The sequence below is a fragment of the Vulpes vulpes genome, chromosome 9 (assembly GCF_048418805.1).
Source record: "Vulpes vulpes isolate BD-2025 chromosome 9, VulVul3, whole genome shotgun sequence".
Lineage (NCBI taxonomy): Eukaryota > Metazoa > Chordata > Mammalia > Carnivora > Canidae > Vulpes > Vulpes vulpes.
Window position 1 is genome coordinate 93,207,789 of NC_132788.1, and position 23,559 is coordinate 93,231,347.

Here is a 23,559-nt window from a genome sequence, read left to right on the forward strand (position 1 = left end):
GGCCTACATGGACACCCCTTCTACTTCTATGGCCTTTCATGAGCTCATGGCCAGAGGCAGCTGCCAGTGCCCATGGCCATGCCTCTGTGTGTAAGCCCACAGCTGAGACCCAGCCAACAGGAAAGGCATGGTGAGCACCACGGCGGGGGGGGGGGGGGGGGGGGGGGAGGGGGGTGGGCATCCTATCGCTGGTAGGGTGGGCGTGTTAGGGGACTGAGGCAGACTCATCTTGCCCTCCTCCCTGGCAGGTGCATGGCCTTTGCGTCTGCTGCCACCAAACAGCTGGTACCCACTGTGAGTGCTGCCAGGACCTGTACCAGGACCACCCATGGCAAGCAGCAGAGTCTGGGCACCTCCACGCCTGCCAGGGTAGGTGCCATGCCCTGTCTGCCTGGCCATACTTGCCTGGGTGAGCCCACCCTATATCCACCTTCCTTGTTCTGCCCCAGAATGCAAGTGCAGTGGGCATGCCTGCAGTTGTCCCTTTGACATGGCCTTGTATTTGGCATCTGGCAATGTGAGTGGAGGCATGTGTGAGCGTGTCAGTACAACACAGCTGGGCGCCACTATGAGCTCTGCCAGCGCTTCTACCGAGATCCCAGGGAGGATCCCTGTTCCCTTCACCCTTGCAAACGTGAGCCCTCCAATCCCCATTCACAACTCTGAGCCTTCAGCTCCATGGTGACCTCTGACCTCTGTTCTCATTTCTGACCCATGATCCAGCCTGTGACTGTGACCCTGTGAAGGGTGTCTGTGTGATGCCTACACAGGTGACACTTGGGTCTCCTCTCTGGGCAGTGCCACTGCAAAGTTCATGTTTGGGGCCAGCGCTGTGACTTCTGCCAGCCCCGTCGCTATGGCCTCAGCCCTACCCACACAGAAGGTTGCCAGTGTGAGTTGCTCTGGGAATGTACCCCAAATCCCATGTCCTTGCTCTGCCCCCAATCACTGCTCTGATAACACCATGTGCCTACCACTGCAGCAGTCCCAATAGTGCCCTAAGAACCCTGTGCCCTAGCCTGCAGTTGTGACCCCCAGAGCTGGGTCCCTGGCACTCATATCTGTGACAGTGCCTGTCACTGCAAACGCTTTGTCTCTGGACGGGACTGCAGCTGTTGTCTGTTGCACCTTGATCCACCTTGTGATTTGACCTTGATTTTGAGCATTGAGCTGCTAGAAACTGATGAATATAAGACTATAATCAGTGTGACTATAGACTGAGCCTTGCACATCGGTTGATTCAGCTCCCTGATCTGGTAATCAAGGTCAATGCCACCTTAGCTAGCTGAACCAGCATATGCCCGTAGGTGGGAGCTTTGGGAGCATAAAAAGAAAAGCAATGAAACAAGTTACAACAGTATTGAGTTTAAAGATGTTTGGAACAAACATGTTTGAGGGAACACTCAGTCCAAGAAACAGTTCCATCCATTTCTTATCTTTCCTTTAATGTAAATCCTTTGCTTAATTATTACTTTAACCCCTGCAGTGTCCTCTTATGAAGTTGTGCATAAGTACACTGGGGTTTCCTCACCCCCTCAGCAATAAGCAGAGGAGCATTTGTGCCCTTTAATTTCCCTTTTAGGTTAGGAAAATGCTTTAAAAATAAAAATTACTCTCTTATAACAGGTCTGTGGTCAGGATTTAGTGAAAGAAATAGAAATCACTTTATGTATTTCCCACAAAAGGAATTCAATACAGGGGACTGAAAAGTATTAGAAGTAAAGACATAGGAACATGCTTCAGTGGTGAGGATGCTACTTCTGCTGCCATATTCACAATGGTAGCTCTGTCTCCAGATGTCCAAAGAGCCTGCAATGCTAAGTCTGGATACTTTTTAATGCTCACTTCTCATGGCCTTGTTCTAGCTGTAACAGCAGCAAGGTGGCTTCTGCTACACTTCTGCCTTCTGTAAGTCCAAAACATGAATTCATTCGAGAACCTTTGCTGCAGTAGAGATTAAGAAACAGTTTGTTTGTTTTTTTATGTACCCTTTCCTCCTGCAACAAGTAGTCCCAGTATATGATCTCCCAGGCCCCAGATCTTCCTGTCCTTTTTCCACCTACTTGCTCTCTCTTACGGCCCAAGTTCTGGGGTCTGAGAAGTGACTCTCTAGGCTGCTGGCCCTGTGACTATGACTTTGGGGGTGCCTACAGCAACAGGTACAAGGCAAGGCCTGGGAATTGGGATCAAGTGACAAGAAGCCGGAGTTGACTCTCCTCACCCCCATGCTTGCTCAGGTGTTCTGCTGGGGAGGGCCTCTGCCTGTGCTGCCCTTACCTCCGTGTCTGTCTCTGCCATGAACTCCAATCTGGGCACTTCTGAGCTGCTCTTGACCAAGCCACTGCTGAAGCTGAGCTTGGCCAGGTCCTCCAGGCAACTGACCCCCAGTTGCCTGTGAGTGTCCAGGTGGGGCAGGGGCAGGAGGAAACCATGGCTCTGACTTGGTTTTAAGGGGAGGGAGGGAATGTGTAGAGAGAACTAGAGCAGAGTTAGGAAGGTGAGAAGTCCAGGTGAGAGCGTCAGCATGGTCTAACATTTGGTGCCTTAGAACCCATATTTTCAGGGCAGTATGGGAGAAGAGAGGGCCAGAATATTGGAGGACACTGACACTTGACTTGCCCCAGGGGTTCCCTGGCCTGCTCCTTCCCACTGTACACAAGCCTCAGGGATCTCTCCTGGTTGGCTCCAGCTCCAAATTCAGAGACAGCGTGACCCTCGATGTGCCCACCACCCTGCTAGACAAGCCTATCACGGAAACCAGCTGCCCAATGTGAGGAATCTGAGGAACAGGCTGGGGTCATAGGTCACGGAAGGTCTGAGTAGGGATGAGGCCCATGCCCTGGGATATGGGTCCCTGAGGCCTGGGGGTAATGGGAATCTAAGTCCTGAGGGTCCAGGCCTTGGGGTGATCTAAGCCCTGGAGTCTGTGTCTCATATCCAGGCCCCAGAGGAGCCCCTGCCCTTACAGCAGGGAGCTGGCTCTGCACTGCAAACTGGCTTGGACTTTGCACATGTGGTTGATGGGGCTGGCCTCTCTCTACTGGCACCCACAGTGCCTTATGCCATGGAGTATGACATTGTCCTGTGCTATGAGACCAAGGTCTGTGACATAGGTGCCAAGCAGGTGAATGGGTGATGTGATGCTGGATGGTGGGCAAGCACGGCTCTATGACTGCTGACCCCTAACTCCAGGCACCTGAAGACTGGCAGGCATTAGTCTGTGTTCATGCCTAATCCCTCCCCAGGAGCATCCACTGTGCCCATCTGCACTCAGAACAGCTGAGTGTTCCAGGTGGCCTTGACCTATGAGCACAGATCGGCAGGACCCTAGGACCCCCAACACCCAAGATCCTAGTATGCTGACAACACATTTGAAACCACAAACTGGAAAATCTCCAGTATGGAATATCATTATGCTGTACAGCAATCAAAACAGGGACTGAATGTAGAGCAGTAGGATTTAAGAAGTTGGCCTTTTTTGCATGGGTCATAAGATGAAATACTGGATGCAGCAGAAATGGGACATCCCTGGGACCACATGATCATGGCCTCCTTATCCCACCCTTACCCTTTCCCTGCTCCTGCAGAGCTGTGGTTTTATCTAGACCTTTCTGCTTTGAACTGGGAACACACTACGTGATCCTGCCAAGGGAGTGTGGAGACCTGAGGGAGGCACTATCCTGGATTCCGTGAGGTCCTAGGGGCACTTCCCCACATCCGGGGGAGACAAATTATAACATGATGATGTGGATGCAGTGGGGCTGGGGAGTAGGCATCCCAGAGGCCTGGAGTTTCACCAAGAGGATAGAAACAGGTGGATAGTGTGAGGAGGGGGATCCAGGCAGGAGCAAAGCACATATCAAAGAAAGAAGATGAGAATAGGCAGCCATCGGACCTCAGCGGTCCTATGGGCCACTTACTGTGGGGCAGTGGGGAGCCATGGAAGGGGCTTGAACAGGGAAGATTCATGGAGGAGAATGAATTGTTAGGAGGAGGCTGCTGCTTTGATTCTGAGTTGAAAGTGGCATTGCCTAGACTAGATCGGGGCCATTGGAGAGGAGGAAGAAACCGATTCAGAAGAGGAATGAAAAAGGGCAGGAATGGGCTGTGAGATCCACCGCACGCAAGGAAGAATAGTTAGGAGGTACTAGTCAGTGGTGGGGGGCTCACTGCCCTCTGCCTGCCACCCTCTATCCTCCTATCAGATTGTGCTCTTGCCTCGGATGAAGGAATTGCCTGGGCTGAGATCTCTGGACCCTGGGGCCACAGAGCACTTACAGTAGCTCTACAGGGCAGGCTGCATGGAGGCAGCAAGGACTGGCCTCTCCAGCACCATGCCTGAGGTTTGTGTCTGCCTTGTCTGCAGCATCTCAGCCCTGCTCCATCGGGGTGGCCTTGGTGAGTGTGTGCCCCTGGCTTGAGGGGGCTGCAAGATAAGGGTTTCAGGAAGATGAACTGTGAGGTTCATCTTGCTCTTTCTCCTGTCAGCATGTGAGTGCCATCCCCAGGGGTCACTGAATACTGAGTGTGCCTTGGGTGGGCAGTGCCCTTGCCATCCTAATATCATTGGTTGTACCTGTGGCCACTGCATATCTGGAACATAGGGCTTCGGGCCCACTGTTTGCAGTGGTAAGCCTTCAGGGCCAGTGAATATGGGTATGGGGTCTGGAACCAACCATATCCTTTCTCTACATGACTTGATTGCCCGGTCATTCCCCAGAGTGCCACTGCCACGCTGAGGTGCCACCAGTACCATTTGTGACCCTGTGAGTGGGCAGTGCACATGCCAGGCAGGCTTTGGTGGTTGCCGCTGTGACCACTGCCTCTCTGGCTGGTGGGGCTTCCCATGCTGCCAGCCTGTGCCTGCAATGGGTATGCTGAGTTGTGCCACCCACTTACAGGTATCTTTCAGGCTTGCCGTGGATCCATCATAGGCTGACACTGTGAGAGGTGAGCACTGTCACTGACGGGTTGGGTAGGAATTATGATGAGTGGGTCAGGCCCCATTCCTTGTGCTACTGCCCACAGGTGCCTGGATGGCTATTATGGAGACCCTACCCTGGGCTCGGGCCAGCAGTACTGACCTTGCCCCTGTCCTGGGCTCCCTGGCTCTGGCCTCTATCATGGGATTTCCTGTCATGTGGACAGTGCAAGTGGATGGGTCCTCTGTTTCTGTGCACCTGGCTATGCAAGTGAGGGATGTTTGGCAAGGGCAAGCCCATGGCCCTGCTCATTTGTTCACAATTTCAGCGGGTCCATGAGGCAAATCTTTGTCAGTGCCACCTGTAGAGCTGCAGGCTGGGTACCTCTCCTGGAGGAGTTGCTGTTCAAGGATAGGAGGGCCAAATGGAGGGGAGCTATAGGCATGGAATCTGTAAGCCATGAAGGTGGGCTGTAATGTAGCTTCTGTGTTCTCTCTGTGTTCTCTCTCTTGGCTCAACCTTGGACTTTCTGGTTGGGTGTATGGGACCTAAAGGCCACAAGGATACAGGAAGATACCTGAGACAACCCATGCATATCTCAATCCTTTAGAGGCCTCCACTGTGACTGCTGTTCCTCTGGCTACTTTGGGTACTCTTGGCCAGGGGGAGACCCTGGGAGGAGTCCATGCTGACCCTGTCAGTGCAACAATAATATCGATCCCCGTGATCCTGCTGCCTGTGACCCCCCAGTGGGCACTACCACCACTGTTTGTACCACAGCCATGGTCCTAGCTGTGCCCACTGCAGGCCTGGCTTCCATGGCACTTGTTCCAGGGGGCTGCTGGCATGAGTGTGTGATGAGGATGGGTGGAAACATGCCAAGGTGGGTGGACGGGTTCTTCCTCAGTCCCTGCCTCTTCCCAGGCTGCAGCTGTGACCCACAGGGTACTGTTTCTGCACAGTGCCCATCTCAGGCTGAAGCCTGCTTCTGCACCCAGGTCAATGGGCTGTGCTCTTGCTGTCCCCACACACTGGGGTGGGACTGTAGCCACTGTGCCCCCATCTTCTGGAACCTTGGGGGACTCCAGGGCTGTGAGCCCTGCAATGGCCATGCCCAACACACTGTGCAGCCAGCATGTCACCCAGCGAGTGAGGCCATGTTGCACATAGCTTGTGGCAGTGGCCAGGTGTGAGTGAAGGTGTGTGTGCCTATGACAGGATGTTACTTGTGGCTGGTGTGAATGTTCATGTGACCAGCAGCACTGGTGTGTGTGGCTGCAAGCAGGTGTGTGAATCTCTGTGTTTGTGTTACATAAACTATAAGGTAGGGGCAGAATTAGGGGTAGAGCAAACATGAGACTGCATGTACCTGACCCTGCATGCAGCTGTGTGCTAGTATGTGGGTGACCCACCGTGAATGGGTCCCAACAAGTGGAGTGAACATGGTGGGGGTTAACGGGGGGGGGGAGGCTGAGGAGACACAGGTGAAGGGTGAGGATTGAGAGCTAGTACAGGCAAAGGGGGATTACCACTGTGAGGAAGAGTTTCCAGGAGGAGAATGGTCAGCGACTGAATGAAATGAGGCCTGAAGCATGCATTCTTGTGTCCTTAGTGAAGAGATGGTGGGAATCAGGGTGAAGGAGGCATCGGGGTGAGGAAATGGAGACAGTGGGGTGTTTGGGTCAGGACACAGAGGAGGCAAGGACAGCAGATCAGGAGACCCTCAGAGGGTCTGTGGGAGGTGGCAATGTGGGAAGGTGGGGGCTGGCCAAGGAGGTCAAGCCAGGAGAAGCAGGAAGGGAGAAGCCTTCAGCCAAGCACAGGTGTGGGTGCTGCCCGGGGCAGGAGCAGGGCAAGGAGAAGACTGTGTTTGGTGTGCATATGCTGCCTTTGAGCACTCATATCCTTCTCCCTGGCCCAGAAGAGGCTCTGTGTTCCTGCTGAATGGCCCATGCTCTTTTCCTTCAGGTCACAGGTTAGTGCACCTGCCAGGAAGGATTTGGGGGCCATACGTGCTCCAGGTGTCAGGATGGGTACTGGGGTGACCCAGAGCAGGAATGCAGAGGTGAGAGGGCCACTCAGAGATCCACACCATCTGGGGTGAGGTTGCCCTGAAGAGGCCCAGTGTGGAGTAGCAGGGGAACAGTGGGGCTTTCCTCAAGGAAGAGCATAGCATGTTTATTGCTGTTTCCCCCAAAACTCAAAGAAATGCTCATGAAAATAGCTGTTGGCAAGGCCAGGTGGGATATGCACATAGAGAGCACACATCAGGTGGCTTTTTTCTGAATCCATCTTCCTGACCCACCCCTACCTACCAGCTGCAGCAAATCTAGGCCACAGCAAGCTCCACAGGAATCCGGGCCTGGAAGTCATGGCATCGTGCAAGGGGGCCCTGGGGTATGGCCACCCTAGCCCATGTGCAAGCAACTGCGCAGATCCTCTAGCATTTCTTCTTAGGTACCTGTATGCTTGTTGTGTGTCTGTTCACAGCTGAGGGAAAGGGCAGGTGGGCATCTGAGACATCTGCTATCATCTGCTATGATACTCCTTCCAGAATAAGGAATACTCCTAAAGGTTGACCAGAGTTCGGGTGGGAGCACTAGTATGCTAGTAAATGTTTAACAATTGGCTGGAGGTCAGAGGGAACTGATTTGTAGTGTATGCAGGTTTCCATGGTGTAAGGAAATCCACCATGGCTGATTTTAGTCTGCCTATCATTTACCAGCTGATTCACAAAATTCCTGAAAATTTAACACTTGGCTCTTGTTAGCTCCCACCACACCATGTAGTCATGTGAGAGGTTAGGGTCAGGGTTTGTTGGGTCAGAGATCAGAGTTCACATCTGAGATTCCTACCCCCATCTCCATTCCCACAGATGAAGGTGCAGATGCTGTGAGTGTGGAGCTGGTGGCATGGTGTAGGCTGGTGGTGCCGCTCCTCCAGAGTGGGGCAGTGGGCATTGCTCTCCTGCTGGGTCAGATCCAGGGGGACCTCCCTGCACCAGACACCATAGGCCAGGAGCTGCCCAGATCTGAAGGTGTCCTCCATTAGGCACAGCAGACCAGGTGAAGGGCCAGGAGGCTGGAGGCAGAGGTCAGAGGGTAGGGAGGAAAAGAATGCACAACTGATCATCTGATCATCTGCACCCTTCAGGGAGGGGACAGCTAGGGCCAAGGACCAAGCACTGGATGTTCATGAGGTACTGGCTGAGGTGGGAAGTCACGCAAGGGCTGCAGAGCGAAAGCTGCAGGCAGCACAACAGACATCCTGAGGCCTGGAGGCCAGTGTACAGGAGGTCACATCCCACTCCTACCTTTGTTCAGTGGCTGCTATTATCCCTATTTTCGCCCTGAGATCCTTGAGCCTTTGTGATACCTTAGCACTACTAAATACACAGACCATGAAAGCACCCTACTTAGTTGCTACCTTGCTATGACCTCCTTGTGATCCTCTGACTTGGTGGCAGGGCACCTGGCCTGGGTGATACTAACAGTGGAAGTGACCCTAGTCCTGGGGCATCTGTCCAGTGCAGCTGTGGCTTTCAGGACCCATTTAGCCCTGAGTCAGTGGCAGGCCTGGGAGGCAGAAGAGCAAGCAGTACATGTAATGGGTGTGGCAGGGGGCCTGAACAAGGTGAGATGGGTACATTGGACATTGAGAGGTGGGATTTAGGCTGGGACTGAGCTATGCTGGGCTGAGGCAGGGTCTCAGTTCTAAAATCCCCTATCCTGTCCCCCTGAAAGGAATCTTGGATAGCAATGTGCCTGAGACAGTAGGATCTAGGTGGGGTGGATTTTCAGGACAAGTCCTGCTCTAGGAGTTGCAGGTGGCCCAATTAGGCATGGCAGAGCTGCAGAAGGGCACAAATAGCCTGGTGGCCACAGTGCAGGACACAAGAGAGCAGACACAGCAGGCACAAGCTGAAGCCCAAGACCTGTTGAAGTGGGCGCCGAACAGCGGGAGCCGGCTAGAAGGTACGTGGAGGGGCCATGTCGGGGTGGATATGGAGTGGGATAAGTGTCAGAGTCAGAATAGGGATGGTGTGGGAGGGTTAGGGTTGAGGTCAAAGTTCAGAACGGGGGTCAGATGTTAATTCAGGTTAGAGCTCATTTAGGGGCTGGGGTTAGAGTTAAGGTCATGACAGAGTTGAGCACCAGAGTCAGAGATTAGGGCCAAAGGTGAGATCCTGGCTCACATGACCTGATCCTCAGGGTAGGAGCACCACCTGGTGCAGAATGAGCAGATACTGGGCAAAAAGGTGGCCACCCTGTGGGCCCTGGAGCAGTGGGCAGCAGAGCTGCTCAAGCACATGCAGCCATGGGCAAATGTGAATGCCACCTGCTGACTGTAGTCTATAGATAGTCTGGTCTAGTAAGATAGACCAGATCTGGGACTACCTGAGTGACTCATGGTGACCCCAGATTGACTCAAGAATCTCTTCACCTTGAAAGACCAAGGACTTCACCAAATGCCTTCGTTGACCCTGAGTAATCCCTCATGCATCCCCATGATATCCTCCAGTGACCCTCTGTCCTTGAGAAACGAGATCATGTAAACCCCAACAGAGGCCATCCAGTGCCTTTGATCCTGATAAATCCTTTTCTGAGTGATCTAAAACTCTGAGTCACTTCTGATATCCCTGAGCCCCTCAGGTTGACTATGTGAGCCCCAGAGTAACTGGAGACCCTGCTACCAGTAATTGGAGAAACTCCTAGAGACCCTGTAAGTCCAGTAGATTGTCCCCTGCTTAGACTCTCCCTGAGAAGCCTGTTGATCCCCCTGAAAAATCCCCAGCTTTCGTCCCCAGTCCCGTAGCTCTGGGTACTCTCTACCTGGCCCCAGACAAAATGAGTGGGGCACAGCTTTGGCAGCTCAGAGCCACTGGGGCCTGGCCCTACAGACCTGTGGAGTCCTCCCGCCTGTGGTCCCTGGGGCCTGGGTGGGGCACTTGCTAGCAGCTCGCATTCCAAGCCCGGGCTCTGGCCTCTCGGCAGGCCAGAAGGCATGGGATGGATGAATGGCTGTAAGATCTGGATTCACTCCCTGCCTCTGTCATCGGCTGCCCAATACCCATTTTCACACTGAAAACCTGAGACAGCACTTTTTGTGCCTACTTGCCGTAGTGACTAATGGAGGTGGATACACCTGGAGCCATGATTTGGGCAGGGGATGGCTTTTCTCCACTTCTCCTCCTACCCCCCATCTTGTCCTGTTGCTTGGGCCAGGCCAACAAATTTTCCACATCCCTAAATGAGGAGCTTGATGTGTCTGTGTGCTCTCTCTCATCTCCCCACTGATGCTGGAGCCCAGGGACTGAACAGCTTAGTTGATGGTGACTTCCACAGCACTTACAACACTGGGGACAAAGGCTGTGTTCTGTGGGCCATTTGAAGTCTCAAGATCAGACTGCTTTCCTTTGCTCATGCCAGATCCCTTACTTGGTGAGCCCCTTAACTGTGGTAGCCTAAAGCCAAACCCCTTTCCCCTTGTTCTGCACAGGTCTGGGCAAGGGAGCACAATATAGATTTGTGAGTGAGCTGGCCTGTGTCTGGTTTCTAGAGTGAGGGTTGTTTCTGGAGAGGTGGGAGGAGAATCTTTGCATGGTATGTACTCCTGCCCAAGATCCACTCCATGCTTTCCTTCTTGCCGTGCTTCTCAACTTTGCTCAAAGTCGCAGGACTCAGCTAGTGGAGGGACCGCCGCTGGCTGGAGGATTGAGTGGGAAATCAACCCTGGACTTACTCCGGCTGGGTCTGCATGGCACCCCAAGGGCGGGGGGGGGAGGTGGGCACGGGCTCCAGACTCTTATCCCCCCCCTCATCTGTATTCCCTTCCTCTTCAGGATGGAGCGGGCCCCAGGGGAACGAGGGAGGGACCTGCGGGGACAGCCTGGGCCCTGGGAGCTTCATGTGGGCCTACTGTTGAGTGGTGAGAGGGCCTGGTGAAGGCCTGGGTTTTGTGGGGTGTGATGGTGGGTCCTGGGAGAGCCAGCCCTGGGGCTACTGGTGGGAGCACGGCAAAACTGGATGACCCACTGTTCCCAGTGCTGGCCACTGCCCTGGCCCAGGCCCTGGCCCCGGATATGCCAGGCTGTTCGAGGGGAAGCTGCTACCCTGCCACAGGTGACTTGCTAGTGGGCCGTGCTGACAGACTGACTGCCTCATCCACCTGTGGCTTACATGGCCCCCAACCTTACTGCATCGTTAGTCACCTACAGGTGCGGCTGGGTGGGATGGGGGTATTCAGGGATGCGGGGGAGAGGGTTCTGGCCCTGCCTGTGGCACTGACCCTGACCTTGACTCTGACCCAACCTAGGATGAGAAGAAGTGCTTCCTGTGTGACTCCCGGCGCCCCTTCTCTGCCAGAGACAACCCAAACAGCCATCGCATCCAGAATGTAGTTACCAGCTTTGCACCACAGCGCCGGGCAGCCTGGTGGCAGTCAGAGAATGGTGAGGCCGTGGATGGGGCATGGGGTGAGCAGGGTTGCCCACCAGTAGTCTCAAGTCCCTGACCTCCGACTCCTGCCCCAGGTGTCCCCGTGGTCACCATCCAGCTGGACTTGGAGGCTGAGTTTCATTTCACGCACCTCATTATGACCTTCAAGGTGCCCGCATGTCTGGGAGCCTGCTTGAATCATCCTGCTTGGCTCCCCCTTGCCCCTGAACAGAGTCGCAGCTCCTTGGCCCAGCCTTACTGAGCTCTTATGCTGTGTTTGACTGCATGGGAGGCTCCTTCATCTCCCACACCTTCTGTTGCCTTCTGCCTTCAGGACTTTCCCCATGTTTCCCCAATGTGAGGCTGGATCAGGCGTTGCCTCCCTGGGCCCCATGATCCCTGAGCCTTCCCCCTAGAAGTGGCTACCCTCCCTGATTATTGCTTGGCTTCCAGTGGTCACCCCCACCTGTCCATGAGCTGCTTAAGGGCAAGCCCTAGCTGGGCAGGGCTCTTGATGGGCCTGGGGTGGACTTGAGTCCTGATGCTCACTGATCAGCCATGCCCCCCCCACCCAGACGTTTCGTCCTGCTGCCATGCTGGTGGAACGCTCAGCTGACTTTGGACGCACCTGGCATGTGTACCGATATTTTTCCTATGACTGTGGGGCTGACTTTCCAGGAGTCCCACTGGCCCCACCACGATACTGGGATGACATAGTTTGTGAGTCCCGCTACTCAGAGATTGAGCCATCCACTGAAGGCGAGGTGAGGACTGAGATCTGACATCGGGCAGGATGAGGGGGGATGATGGGCCTGAGTCAGAGTCCAGTGTTTCTAATGGCTCCACGTCCCTCCAGGTCATCTATCGGGTGCTGGATCCTGCCATCCCTATCCCAGACCCCTATAGCCCACGGATCCAGAGTGAGTGTTCCTCCCTTTGAGCCTGGCACAGTCCCAGCGTCCGGCTGGTGACTATTTGGGGCCTCAGTAGCTATTTTGGGTACTTCATAGGGCAGGTGCCAAGTCCAATTTAGCTCATATAACAGTAGACAGGAGGTCTCACAAGGTGACCTTGGCAGCTGCAGCCCCTGAGTGGGCATGGGGCAACAAGAGCCTGCCTGGCCAGCTGGCTTCTAATCCTTTCCCCCCACTTAGACCTGCTGAAGATCACCAACCTACGGGTGAACCTGACACGGCTACATACGCTGGGAGACAACCTGCTTGACCCACGGCGGGAGATTCGTGAGAAATACTATTATGCCCTTTACGAGCTGGTTGTTCGAGGCAACTGCTTCTGTTATGGACACGCCTCACAGTGTGCACCTGCCCCAGGAGCACCAGCCCATGCTGAGGGCATGGTGAGGGGCTTCAGCTGGCTGGAATGGGGCTGGGGGCAGGGACAGGTCTGGCTAGACAGTGCTGACCACTTGCCTGCCCACCTCCTAGGTTCATGGGGCCTGCGTCTGCAAACACAACACTCGAGGCCTCAACTGTGAGCAGTGTCAGGATTTCTATCATGACTTGCCCTGGCGTCCAGCTGAGGATGGCCACAGTCATGCCTGCAGGAGTGAGTGACATCCTGGCCCCTATAGCCCCAGAACACTGTGACCTGGCTGTGCCTTGGGTTGAACTTAGAGGGGGTTGGTCAAGTGCCTAACACTCAGGTTATATCTGGAGGGTATCCAGGCCTTGATGCCTCTGGGGACTCTCATAACTCTCCTCCACAATCTGCTCTGGGCAGGGGCCCAGTATGATGCTGAAACTGTAAAGTACCTGAGCCCCCACCCACAAATTCTGGCCAGTGGCAAGTACCTGCCGTGTCACTGGGACCCCTACACCCCTTAGCCTCAGGATGTAGTCCCTCAATTGGCCTTTGTCCTGCCTTTCCCTCCCCCAAGAATGTGAGTGCCATGGGCATGCACACAGCTGCCACTTTGATATGGCCATATACCTGGCATCTGGCAACGTGAGTGGAGGCGTGTGTGATGGATGTCAGCACAATACAGCTGGGCGCCACTGTGAGCTCTGCCGACCCTTCTTCTACCGTGATCCAAGCAAGGACCTGCGGGACCCAGCTATGTGTCGCTGTGAGGCTGGGGTTGGGGATGGGAAAGCTGAGTCTGGGGTAGGAAGTAGAAAGCCAGATTGTTGTCCAGGTTGTAGGGATTTGGGGTGGGGGTGGGGGCATAGGGTGGACCCAGGCTGGAAATCTAGGCTGGGGGAGGCTTGGGAGATGTGTGGTGCTGGACTAGTTGGGATTAGGGTGACCCTGCACCTCTTTTTGCCCTCAGCCTGTGATTGTGACCCCATGGGTTCCCAAGATGGTGGTCGCTGCGATCCCCATGATGATCCTGCCCTGGGGCTGGTTTCGGGCCAGTGTCGCTGCAAAGAACATGTGGTGGGCTCTCGCTGCCAGCAATGTCGTGATGGCTTCTTTGGACTTAGTGCCAGTGACCCTGCAGGCTGCCGGCGTATGTGTATCTTGCTCTAATACCTGTACTGATGTTAACCCTTGACTTCTTACTTTTGACCCAACTCAACACCAGCACTGCCACAGCTCTCCAGAGTGTGATGGGTCTCTTTCCCTGCAGGGTGCCAGTGTGATGCACGAGGCACAGTGCCTGGGACCACCTCTTGTGACCCCAACAGTGGAACCTGTTTCTGCAAGCGTCTAGTGACTGGACGTGGCTGCAACCACTGCCTGGTGCGACTGGAGGGGGCTAGTGCTATGGGGTCCTGTACTTATCCTCAGAGTATAGGGCTAAGGGGTGGTGGGTGCTAAGAGCTTAGAGTCCATTCTTGGCTGAGAGGCCTTAGGTTGGAGAGGTGAAGGTTGGGAGCCATGGTCTAGGGACTATTTTCACCAAGGGGTAGTAGATTCCCTGATGGGTGGTGAGGGGGGTCTGTTTCTAGCCCCCCAGCAACTTCCTCTCCCCTAGCCTGGCCACTGGGGCCTGAGCCATGACCTGCTTGGCTGTCGTCCTTGTGATTGCGACGTGGGCGGTGCCTTGGATCCCCAGTGAGTGCTGTATCAGGAGTCCCAGGAGGGGTGGGAAAAGAACCTGGGCAGGATAAAGGGTCCTTCTTGAGTAACCGTGGGCTTTCCAGGTGCAGTGAGGCCACAGGTCAGTGCCACTGTCGCCAGCACATGGTGGGGCGACGCTGTGAGCAGGTGCAGCCTGGCTATTTCCGGCCTTTCCTTGATCACCTAACTTGGGAGGCTGAGGATACCCGAGGACAGGTAGGGGGCAATGGACAGGTAGGGGGCAACGTTGGAGGGCAGGGCTTGAGTTGGAGAGGTGGAGTTATGTACCTGCTTCCACCTCCAGCACCACATTGGCACAGACAGTGTGCCGTTGTCAGGGGAGGGTGTCTAACCTTGGACAGGGCCTCAGCTGAAGAGCTGGGGTTTGAGGACAGGTTGTAGCAGAAGAGATGGTGTCTTACCTGAGCACCCACCCTGAGCTGCATACCTCCCAGGTGCTTGATGTGGTGGAGCGCTTGGTGACTTCCAGTGGGACTCCATCCTGGACCGGCCGGGGCTTTGTTAGGCTGCAGGAGGGTCAGGCACTGGAGTTTCTGGTGGGCCCTGTGCCGAGAGCCATGGACTACGACCTGCTGTTGCGCTTGGAACCTCAGGTCAGACCCTGTGAAACATGACCCAGAGCTGAACTTCTAGGTGTAGTAGCATTTCCTTCATCTTCCCATCCTTCCAGGTCCCCAAGCAATGGGCAGAGATGGAAGTGACCGTGCAGCGCCCAGGGCCTGTGTCTGCCCACAGCCTATGTGGGCATGTGCTGCCCAAGGATGACCACATCCCAGGGACTCTGCAACCAGAAACCAGGTGAGGGTACTAATGGTAGCATCTATAATGCTGGAGAGTTGGGGGCCAGCCCTAATTCCCTGAAGGGCACTTGTGGGATGCCACTGCTCATTCATCTGCCCTTGCTTCAAGTGCCTCCTCCTGAGTTCTGTTTGCCAGGTGCTGTTAGGCATGGCATAGGTCAGAAGAAGGAAGTAGAACAAGGCCTTCTCTCTTAGGGGTCTAAGTTCCAGAGGCCTGGGGCAAGAATTAATGAGAAACTAGTGTCACTATAGGTAATGCCCATCGCAGAGGGGGTTGGGTGGAGATGTAAGGGTGGGGATGGGGAAGGGAGGGCATCAAAGCATTCTGAGCAGGGATGTGACTGGGCTGATTATTGTTTTATTACATTTTGGGTAGTATTTGTTTGTTTCATGTTATCTTTTTTTCATCACTTTATTTTTTAACTTTTTGTTTGTTATGTAAATATTCAAACAATACACAGAAGTTGAGAGAGCAGCGTACAATGGGCCACACCCATTATAGACATTTTACCAACTGTGATTTGTGTTTAACAAAGATCCCTCTACTTGCTGAGTGGAAAATAGACTTAAAGGGACCAAGGTGGAAGCTGGAAGATCTGCTGCAGGCTATTGAATTAGCTGAGTGACAGAGGTTTAGCCATTGATGGGGCAAGATGATGAAGTTTCCAGAGGATTCTAGCAGCCCAGCTGATGACTTAGACATGTAGAAAAGGGAGATAAAGTGGAAAGATGACTCTAGCATTTTGGGTTTGTTCATCTGGGGGAGGATTGGGCGCTCTATCTGAGATAGAGACATAGGGAGAAACAGTTCTGAGGTACTTAGGCATATGGAGGAGAAGGCCAGTGGGTGGTTGGATTTCTGTGTCTGGATTTTCTGGGAGGCCTCAAGGTGGAGATAATAATTTGGGACTTGTCACCAGAGAGATAGGTCTAAGTGAAATGACCAGAGAAAGGAAGGAGGACCAGAACCAAGCTTTGGGGTGTTAGACGTCAATAGAAAATTGGGATCTGGGATCCCTGGGTGACGCAGCGGTTTGGCGCCTGCCTTTGGCCCAGGGCGCGATCCTGGAGCCCCGGGATCGAATCCCACGTCGGGCTCCCGGTGCATGGAGCCTGCTTCTCCCTCTGCCTGTGTCTCTGCCTCTCTCTCTCTGTGTGTGACTATCATAAATAAATAAAAATTAAAAAAAAAAAAGAAAGAAAAGGAGGATCTGGGGGAGAAAATCAGGAGTGTGGATAAGTTTCCAGAAGGGGACAGAAGAGTGTCTCAGGAAAGAAGATACACTGCTTTAATCACATGCCACTGAATACTGGAGCAGACAGGAATAGAGAAGAGGCTTCTGGGTTTGGCTACATGGAGGTCAATGGTGAGTTTGGTATATAGGCTGTCTCCATGGCATGTTGGCATAAAAACCCCATTGGAGTGGGAGGCTAGAGTGGAGGCAATGAACACAGTCCAGTTTTAGGAATTTGTTATGCAGGAAAGCAAAGATAACAGCTAAGGGAGACTCAGGGATTGAAGGAAGATGTTTTCAAGGGGGATAAAAGAACCCTAGCATGAGGGGTGGTGCACCTGGTGGCTCAGTTGGTTAAGCGTCTGCCTTCAGCTCAGGTTATGGTCTCATGGTTCTGGGATCGTGTTGTGTTGGGCTCCCTGTTCAGTGGGAAGTCTGCTTCTCATTCTCCCTCTGCCCCTCCTCCTGCTTGTGCTTTCTTACACTCATGCATACTCTCTCTCACTCAAGTAAATAAGTAAAATCTTAAAAACAAAACAAAACAAAACAAAACAAAACAAAACAAAAAAACGGGCAGCCCAGGTGGCTCAGTGGTTTAGCGCCGCCTTCAGCCCAGGGCCTGATCCTGGAGACCCAGGATCGAGTCCCACGTCAGGCTCCCTGCACAGAGCCTGCTTCTCCTTCTGCCTGTGTCTCTGCCTCTCTCTCTCTCTCATGAGTAAATAAATAAAATCTTAAAAAAAAAAAAAAAAGAGGGATCCCTGGGTGGCGCAGCAGTTTGGCGCCTGCCTTTGGCCCAGGGCGCGATCCTGGAGACCCGGGATTGAATCCCACATCGGGCTCCCGGTGCATGGAGCCTGCTTCTTCCTCCGCCTGTGTCTCTGCCTCTCCCTCTCTCTCTGTGATTATCATAAATAAGTAAATAAAAATAAAAAAAAAAATAAAAATTTGTTTAAAAAAAAAAAAAAAAAGAATCCTAGCAGGCTGATGAGAATGACCTAGGAAAGGCAGGGCCAGGTGGCTGAGGGAGAATGATATAGTCTCAGTGAAGAGGAGCAGAGGTTGGAGGTCATAGTTGCAGGAAGTCTGAGGAAGCTGTTGAAGAAAAATTGGCAAGTATTTTGCCAGGGAAATGCTGTGCGGTTGCAAGGTTGTAGAGCATGTTTCAAGAGATTGGTCTGCACAGGTATAGGATTCCAGTGAGGCATGTTTGTGGGAATCTCCTGTATAGGGGCACCTGGGTGGCTCAGTGGTTGAATGTCTGCCTTCGGCTTGGGTCATGATCTCGGGGTTCTGGGATGGAGTTCTACATTGGGTTCCCTGCAGGGGCCTGCTGCTCCCTCTGCCTATGTCTCTGCCTCTCTCTGTGTGTCTCTCATGAATAAATAAATAAAATCTTTAAAAAAAGGGGGTATCTCCTGTATAGATTTTCTGTCAGGCTGTGCAAGTGTCTGTTGGCATGACCCAGTCCTAGTGTCTCTCTTGGCCAATGATTTAGTTGTTGGTGTGCGGGGTGGGGAGGCCTAGGATGGTGGGTACAGTGACCCTGGGTAAACCCCATATCTGTCTTTATCTACCTCCAGGTATATGGTGTTTCCCAGACCTGTCTGTCTTGAGCCTGGCATCTCCTACAAGCTGCTTCTGAAGTTGGTGCGAACAGGGGGAAGTGCTCAGACCGAGGCTCCCTACTCTGGACCCAGTCTGCTCATTGACTCGGTGAACAGTCCCTCTCCCGACACTGACCAAGGAGGCCGGGTCTGTGGGATGGGATCTGCAGTGGTGGCTGGACAGGGGCCTGTGACAGAAGAGGCAGGCCCATGGTGGTGTTAAGTACTCTGGTGGTGCCAATATGGTCCTGGCTCTAAATCTTCCTCTTCCTTGCTCATCTCTTTAGCTGGTGCTGCTGCCCCGTGTCCTGGTGCTAGAGATGTTTAGTGGGGGTGATGCTGCTGCCCTGGAGCGCCGTGCCACCTTTGAACGCTACCGTTGCCATGAGGAGGGTCTGGTGCCTAGCAAGACCCTTCCCTCTGAGGCCTGCGCTCCCCTCCTTATCAGTCTGTCCACCCTCCTCTACAATGGTGCCTTGCGTGAGTGTCTGTGTTTTGTGGGTTGGTGGGGCAGAGGTGTGGGGCCCCAGCCTGACTTGGCCCTACCCACCTGCCCCACAGCCTGTCAGTGTGACCCCCAGGGCTCACTAAGTTCTGAGTGCAATCCTCATGGCGGTCAGTGCGTGTGTAAACCTGCAGTGGTGGGGCGCCGCTGTGATCACTGTGCCCCTGGCTTCTACGGCTTTGGTCCCACAGGCTGTCAAGGTACTTGCCTACCTTTTTTCCCTCTTACTTTCTCTCCCCCCACTACTGTTTTCTTTCCAACTCTGCCTTTCTCTAACTCTGTGTTAGACCCCAAACTCCCAGCACTGTAACACTGGAAGTTCTCTTCCATTCCGTGACTTTCCTACCCTAACCCCATCTAGATTCCCTCAAACCCCCCTCCCTGGTTCAGCCTCTGCCTTGCCCTCAGCCTGCCAGTGTAGCCCTGAGGGGGCACTCAGTGGCCTATGTGAAGAGACCAGTGGGCAGTGCCCCTGCCGAACTGGTGCCTTTGGGCTTCGCTGTGATCGCTGCCAGCGTGGCCAGTGGGGATTCCCTAGCTGCCAGCCATGTGTCTGCAATGGGCATGCCGACGAATGTGACACCCACACAGGCGCTTGCCTGGGCTGCCGTGATCACACAGGGGGTGAGCACTGTGAAAGGTGAGCCTGGAGCAGCAAGGAGTGGGTTGGTGGGTTTGAAGGCTGCTCAGGGATCACATATTTCTTCCTGTCCTTCCCTGAAGGTGCATTGCTGGCTTCCATGGGGACCCAAGGCTACCATACGGGGGTCAGTGCCGGCCCTGTCCCTGCCCTGAAGGCCCTGGGAGCCAGCGTCACTTTGCTACTTCTTGCCATCGGGATGGGTACTCCCAGCAGATCATGTGCCACTGTAGGGCAGGGTACACAGGTGAGTAGATAGATAAGGTGCAGGCATGGGATCAGGGTGGGGCAGCTGAACTGAACATTCATGCCTTCCCCAACTGTGGGCAGGGCTACGGTGTGAAGCTTGTGCCCCTGGACACTTTGGGGACCCATCAAGGCCAGGTGGCCAGTGCCAACCGTGTGAGTGCAGTGGAAACATTGACCCTATGGACCCTGATGCCTGTGATCCCCGCACGGGGCAGTGCCTGCGCTGCTTACACCACACGGAGGGGCCACACTGTGCCCACTGCAAGCCTGGCTTCCATGGGCAGGCTGCCCGACAGAGCTGTCACCGTGAGTGTGGGAGAGTATGGGGAGGGGAGGGCTGTGGTAGGGCTCTGCTGCTCGGACTCCCCTTGATTAATGTGCTTGACTGGCACAGGCTGTACCTGCAACTTGCTGGGAACAGATCCCCAGCAGTGCCCGTCCATTGATCGCTGCAACTGTGACCCAAGCAGTGGGCAGTGCCCATGCCTCCCCAATGTCCAGGGCCCTACCTGTGACCGCTGTGCTCCCAACTTCTGGAACCTTACTAGTGGCCACGGCTGCCAGCCCTGTGCCTGTCATCCAAGCCGAGCCAGAGGCCCCACCTGCAATGAGGTATAGGACCCCCCCTGTGGATCCCTGGGTGGATGGGGTCATCTGTCTGTCTTGAGTCTCAAGAACTTAGCTTCTGATTGAAGCTTTGAAATCTGTGTTCCCACTCTAGTTCACAGGGCAGTGCCACTGCCGTGCTGGCTTTGGTGGGCGAACCTGTTCTGAATGCCAGGAGCTCCACTGGGGAGACCCTGGGTTGCAGTGTCGTGGTGAGAGTCCTAACAGGGCCAGAGTGGGTGGGGGACTTCCCAGGATGCCCCCGCTGGCACCCTAACTCTGATCTGCCCTTTCCTACAGCCTGTGATTGTGACCCTCATGGAATAGACACACCTCAGTGTCACCGCTCTACAGGTCACTGCAGCTGCCGCCCAGGAGTGTCTGGCGTGCGCTGTGACCAGTGTGCTCGTGGCTTTTCCGGGGTCTTTCCTGCCTGCCACCCATGTCACACATGCTTCGGGGACTGGGACCGTGTGGTACAGGATTTGGCGGCCCGTACACGGCGCCTGGAGCAGCGGGTGCAGGATTTACAACAGACTGGTGTGCTGGGTGCCTTTGAGAGCAGCTTCTGGCGCATCCAGGAGAAGCTGGGGACTGTGCAGGGGATCGTGGGTGCCCGCAACACCTCAGCTGCCTCCACTGCACAGCTCGTGGAGGCCACAGAGGAGCTGCGGTGCGGAAGGGTCTAAGGATACATGGAGGGATGGGGCAGAGACCCAATGGACCAGGGCTGAAGCTTCTCTAAACACCACTCCTCACTGGCACAGGCGTGAAATTGGAGAGGCCACTGAGCACCTGACCCAGCTAGAAGCAGAACTGACAGATGTGCAGGATGAGAACTTCAATGCCAACCATGCACTTAGCAGTCTGGAGCGAGATGGGCTTGCGCTTAATCTCACGCTGAGGCAGCTGGACCAGCATCTGGACCTGCTCAAGCATTCAAATTTCCTGGGTGAGCTTTCAGCCAACTAGGCAGGTGGACCAGGGTTGGATGATCTCTTTTTCTTCTTAGAGAGTGTGAGTGGGGAGGGGTAGAAGGAGAGGGAGACAGAATCTTAAGCAGGTTCCAAGTCTAGGGCAGAGCCCAACACAGGGCTTGATCTCAGTGACCTTGATCATGACCTAAGCCAAAATCATGAGTTGGATGCTTATCCCAGGCACCCCAGATTTGGTGATCTTTTGCTGACTGCCAGCCTCTGCCCAATATAGGTGCCTATGACAGCATCCGCCACGCCCACAGTCTCTCTGCAGAGGCAGAACATCGTGCCAACACATCAGCTTTGACAGTGCCTAGCCCTGTGAGCAACTCAGCAGATACTCGGCACCATACAGAGATGCTAATGAGTGCCCAGAGGGAGGACTTCAACCGCAAACACAAGGCCAACCAGCAGGCACTAGGCAAACTCTCTGCCCGTACCCACTCCCTGAGCCTGACAGCCATAAATGAACTGGTAAGGCACAAGTGTAGGGTGGGACATGTAGGTGTGGCTGTTCTTTCCACAGGGCCCTGACTTGTTCTGTGCCTGGCAGGTGTGTGGACCCCCAGGGGATGCACCCTGTGCTACAAGCCCTTGCGGGGGTGCTGGCTGTCTGGATGAGGATGGGCAGCCCCGCTGTGGGGGCCTCGGCTGCAATGGGGCAGTAGCCATGGCGGACCTGGCACTGGGTCGGGCCCGGCACACACAGGCAGAGTTGCAGCGGGCACTGGCAGAAGGTGGAGGCATCCTCAGCCAGGTGGCTGAGACCCGTCGGCAAGCAGGCGAGGCACAGCAACGGGCCCAGGCAGCCCTGGACAAAGCTAATGCTTCCAGAGGACAGGTGGAGAAGGCCAACCAAGAACTTCGGGAACTTATCCAGAGTGTGAAGGACTTCCTCAGCCGTGAGCCTCCCGTGTGGCCCAGGCCATGTGGTTGTTTCACCCGTGTCTGTGTTCATACTTATGTCCCTGGGTTTATACTTGGGTCAGGGCCTGCACTGGATCTATGTTTAAAACCCCACGTCTAGTTCCTAAACCCTTGCCTATATGTGGTCCTCAAGTCCATGACCCCCAAGTCTCTGCCCACTTACAGTTCTTGTAGTTACATCACTATGCCTATTAGCAAACTCATTTTCCATGTGTGGTCTCACACCCCAAGATTGTGTCTGATGCCCATGCTGGAGAATCTGTGTCCCTAAGCCCTTGCCTGTGTCTCCATAGAGGAGGGGGCTGATCCCGATAGCATTGAGATGGTGGCCACAAGAGTGCTAGAGCTCTCCATCCCAGCATCACCTGAGCAGATTCAGCACCTGGCAGGTGCAATTGCAGAGAGAGTCCGGAGCCTGGCAGATGTGGACACAATCCTGGCGCGTACCGTGGGAGATGTGCGTCGGGCAGAGCAGCTACTACAAGATGCACGGCGGGCAAGGTCTGACCATGACCCTGGCCCCTATCCTTGACACCTGGTCCTGATACTTATAGGCCCTGATTCGCTGTCTTCCTCAGGAGCCGGGCTGAGGGTGAGAAGCAGAAGGCAGAAACAGTACAGGCAGCACTGGAGGAAGCCCAGAGGGCACAGGGTGCTGCTCAGGGCGCCATCCAGGGGGCAGTAGTTGACACACAGGACACAGAGCGGACCCTGCACCAGGTGTGGTCTCTCTGGGACATCAGTGGGGCAAGATTATGGGCATGCACCCATAGACCTGTTTAACCCTGGGTCCACCCGTGACAGGTGCAGGCGAAGATGGCAGGTGCAGAGCAGGCACTGAGCTCTGCAGGCAAGCGGGCTCAAGAATTGGATGGTCTCCTGGAGGCTCTGAAATTGAAACGAGCAGGGAATAGCCTGGCAGCCTCTAGTGCTGAAGAAACAGCAGGCAGTGCCCAGGGTCGTGCCCGGGAGGCTGAGCAGGTGGGTAGAGCCAGAGCCAGCTGGTGAGGGTTGGGGTAGAGGCTGGGCCTCCACTGGGCCACCACGCTAACTCTGCCCTCTATATTCCCAGCTGCTGCAGGGCCCACTAGGCGACCAGTACCAGACAGTGAAGGCCTTGGCTGAGCGCAAGGCCCAGGGTGTGCTGGCTGCACAGGTGCGGGCAGAACAACTTCGGGATGAAGCTCGTGGCTTGTTGCAGGCTGCGCAGGACAAGCTGCAACGGCTGCAAGGTGAGGATTGGAGTGGGTGGATGCCAGAGGTGTGGGACTGTGGGAGTAGGACCTTTCAGCTGAGACCTGCCCATCCTAGAGCTGGAAGGCACCTATGAGGAGAACGAGCGGGCACTGGAAGGCAAAGCAGCCCAATTGGATGGGCTGGAGGCCAGGATGCGTAGTGTGCTTCAAGCCATCAACTTGCAGGTCCAGATCTACAACACCTGCCAGTGACTCTTGCAGGATTCCTACCCCAGCCCCCAGCCCCCAGCCCCGCCGCACCCCTGTTACTGCCTCTGCATGGAAAAGTTCCCACCCTGACTAGGCCTTCAATAAACTGCTGTGAATCCCCACCGCGTTGTCTGGACTCTGATTTGGAGAGGGCGTTGTCTCTG

General features: G+C 54.7%; 1 protein-coding gene across 7 annotated transcripts; it reads left to right on the top strand.

Annotated features, from left to right (window-relative positions):
* The first annotated feature begins 4 nt into the window (after positions 1 to 4).
* LAMB2 (laminin subunit beta 2) lies at positions 5 to 23,517 on the top strand. Of its 7 annotated transcripts, none has more exons than XM_025988257.2 (34): positions 5 to 130; positions 249 to 369; positions 10,765 to 10,850; positions 10,967 to 11,139; positions 11,238 to 11,373; positions 11,455 to 11,528; positions 11,935 to 12,123; positions 12,216 to 12,279; positions 12,514 to 12,716; positions 12,805 to 12,925; positions 13,257 to 13,445; positions 13,650 to 13,829; positions 13,950 to 14,062; positions 14,298 to 14,377; positions 14,467 to 14,599; positions 14,839 to 14,997; positions 15,075 to 15,202; positions 18,023 to 18,155; positions 18,334 to 18,526; positions 18,608 to 18,751; positions 18,960 to 19,191; positions 19,275 to 19,438; positions 19,522 to 19,746; positions 19,835 to 20,052; positions 20,162 to 20,258; positions 20,347 to 20,719; positions 20,814 to 20,998; positions 21,256 to 21,497; positions 21,577 to 21,925; positions 22,244 to 22,451; positions 22,529 to 22,670; positions 22,755 to 22,931; positions 23,023 to 23,182; positions 23,262 to 23,517. In XM_025988257.2, the coding sequence occupies exons 2-34, from the start codon at positions 329 to 331 to the stop codon at positions 23,396 to 23,398; spliced, it is 5,448 nt and encodes a 1,815-aa protein (XP_025844042.1). In that variant the 5' UTR covers positions 5 to 130; positions 249 to 328; the 3' UTR covers positions 23,399 to 23,517. The 7 variants fall into 7 exon arrangements, with proteins under 7 accessions (XP_025844042.1, XP_072578397.1, XP_025844068.1 ...); XM_025988272.2 differs by lacking the exons at positions 5 to 130; positions 249 to 369 and adding exons at positions 9,654 to 10,363; positions 10,594 to 10,673; XM_025988283.2 differs by lacking the exons at positions 5 to 130; positions 249 to 369 and adding an exon at positions 6,779 to 10,363.
* Positions 23,518 to 23,559: the final 42 nt, after the last annotated feature.

Bases quoted from the DNA above. Each gene is read 5' to 3' on its own strand.
- LAMB2 (XM_025988249.2), top strand. From the start codon at position 10,528: ATGTACTCCTGCCCAAGATCCACTCCATGCTTTCCTTCTTGCCGTGCT. The intron at 10,674-10,764 runs GTCTGCATGGCA...CTTCCTCTTCAG, and splicing joins CCTGGACTTACTCCGGCTGG to GATGGAGCGGGCCCCAGGGG. The intron at 20,720-20,813 runs GTGCGGAAGGGT...TCACTGGCACAG, and splicing joins GAGGCCACAGAGGAGCTGCG to GCGTGAAATTGGAGAGGCCA.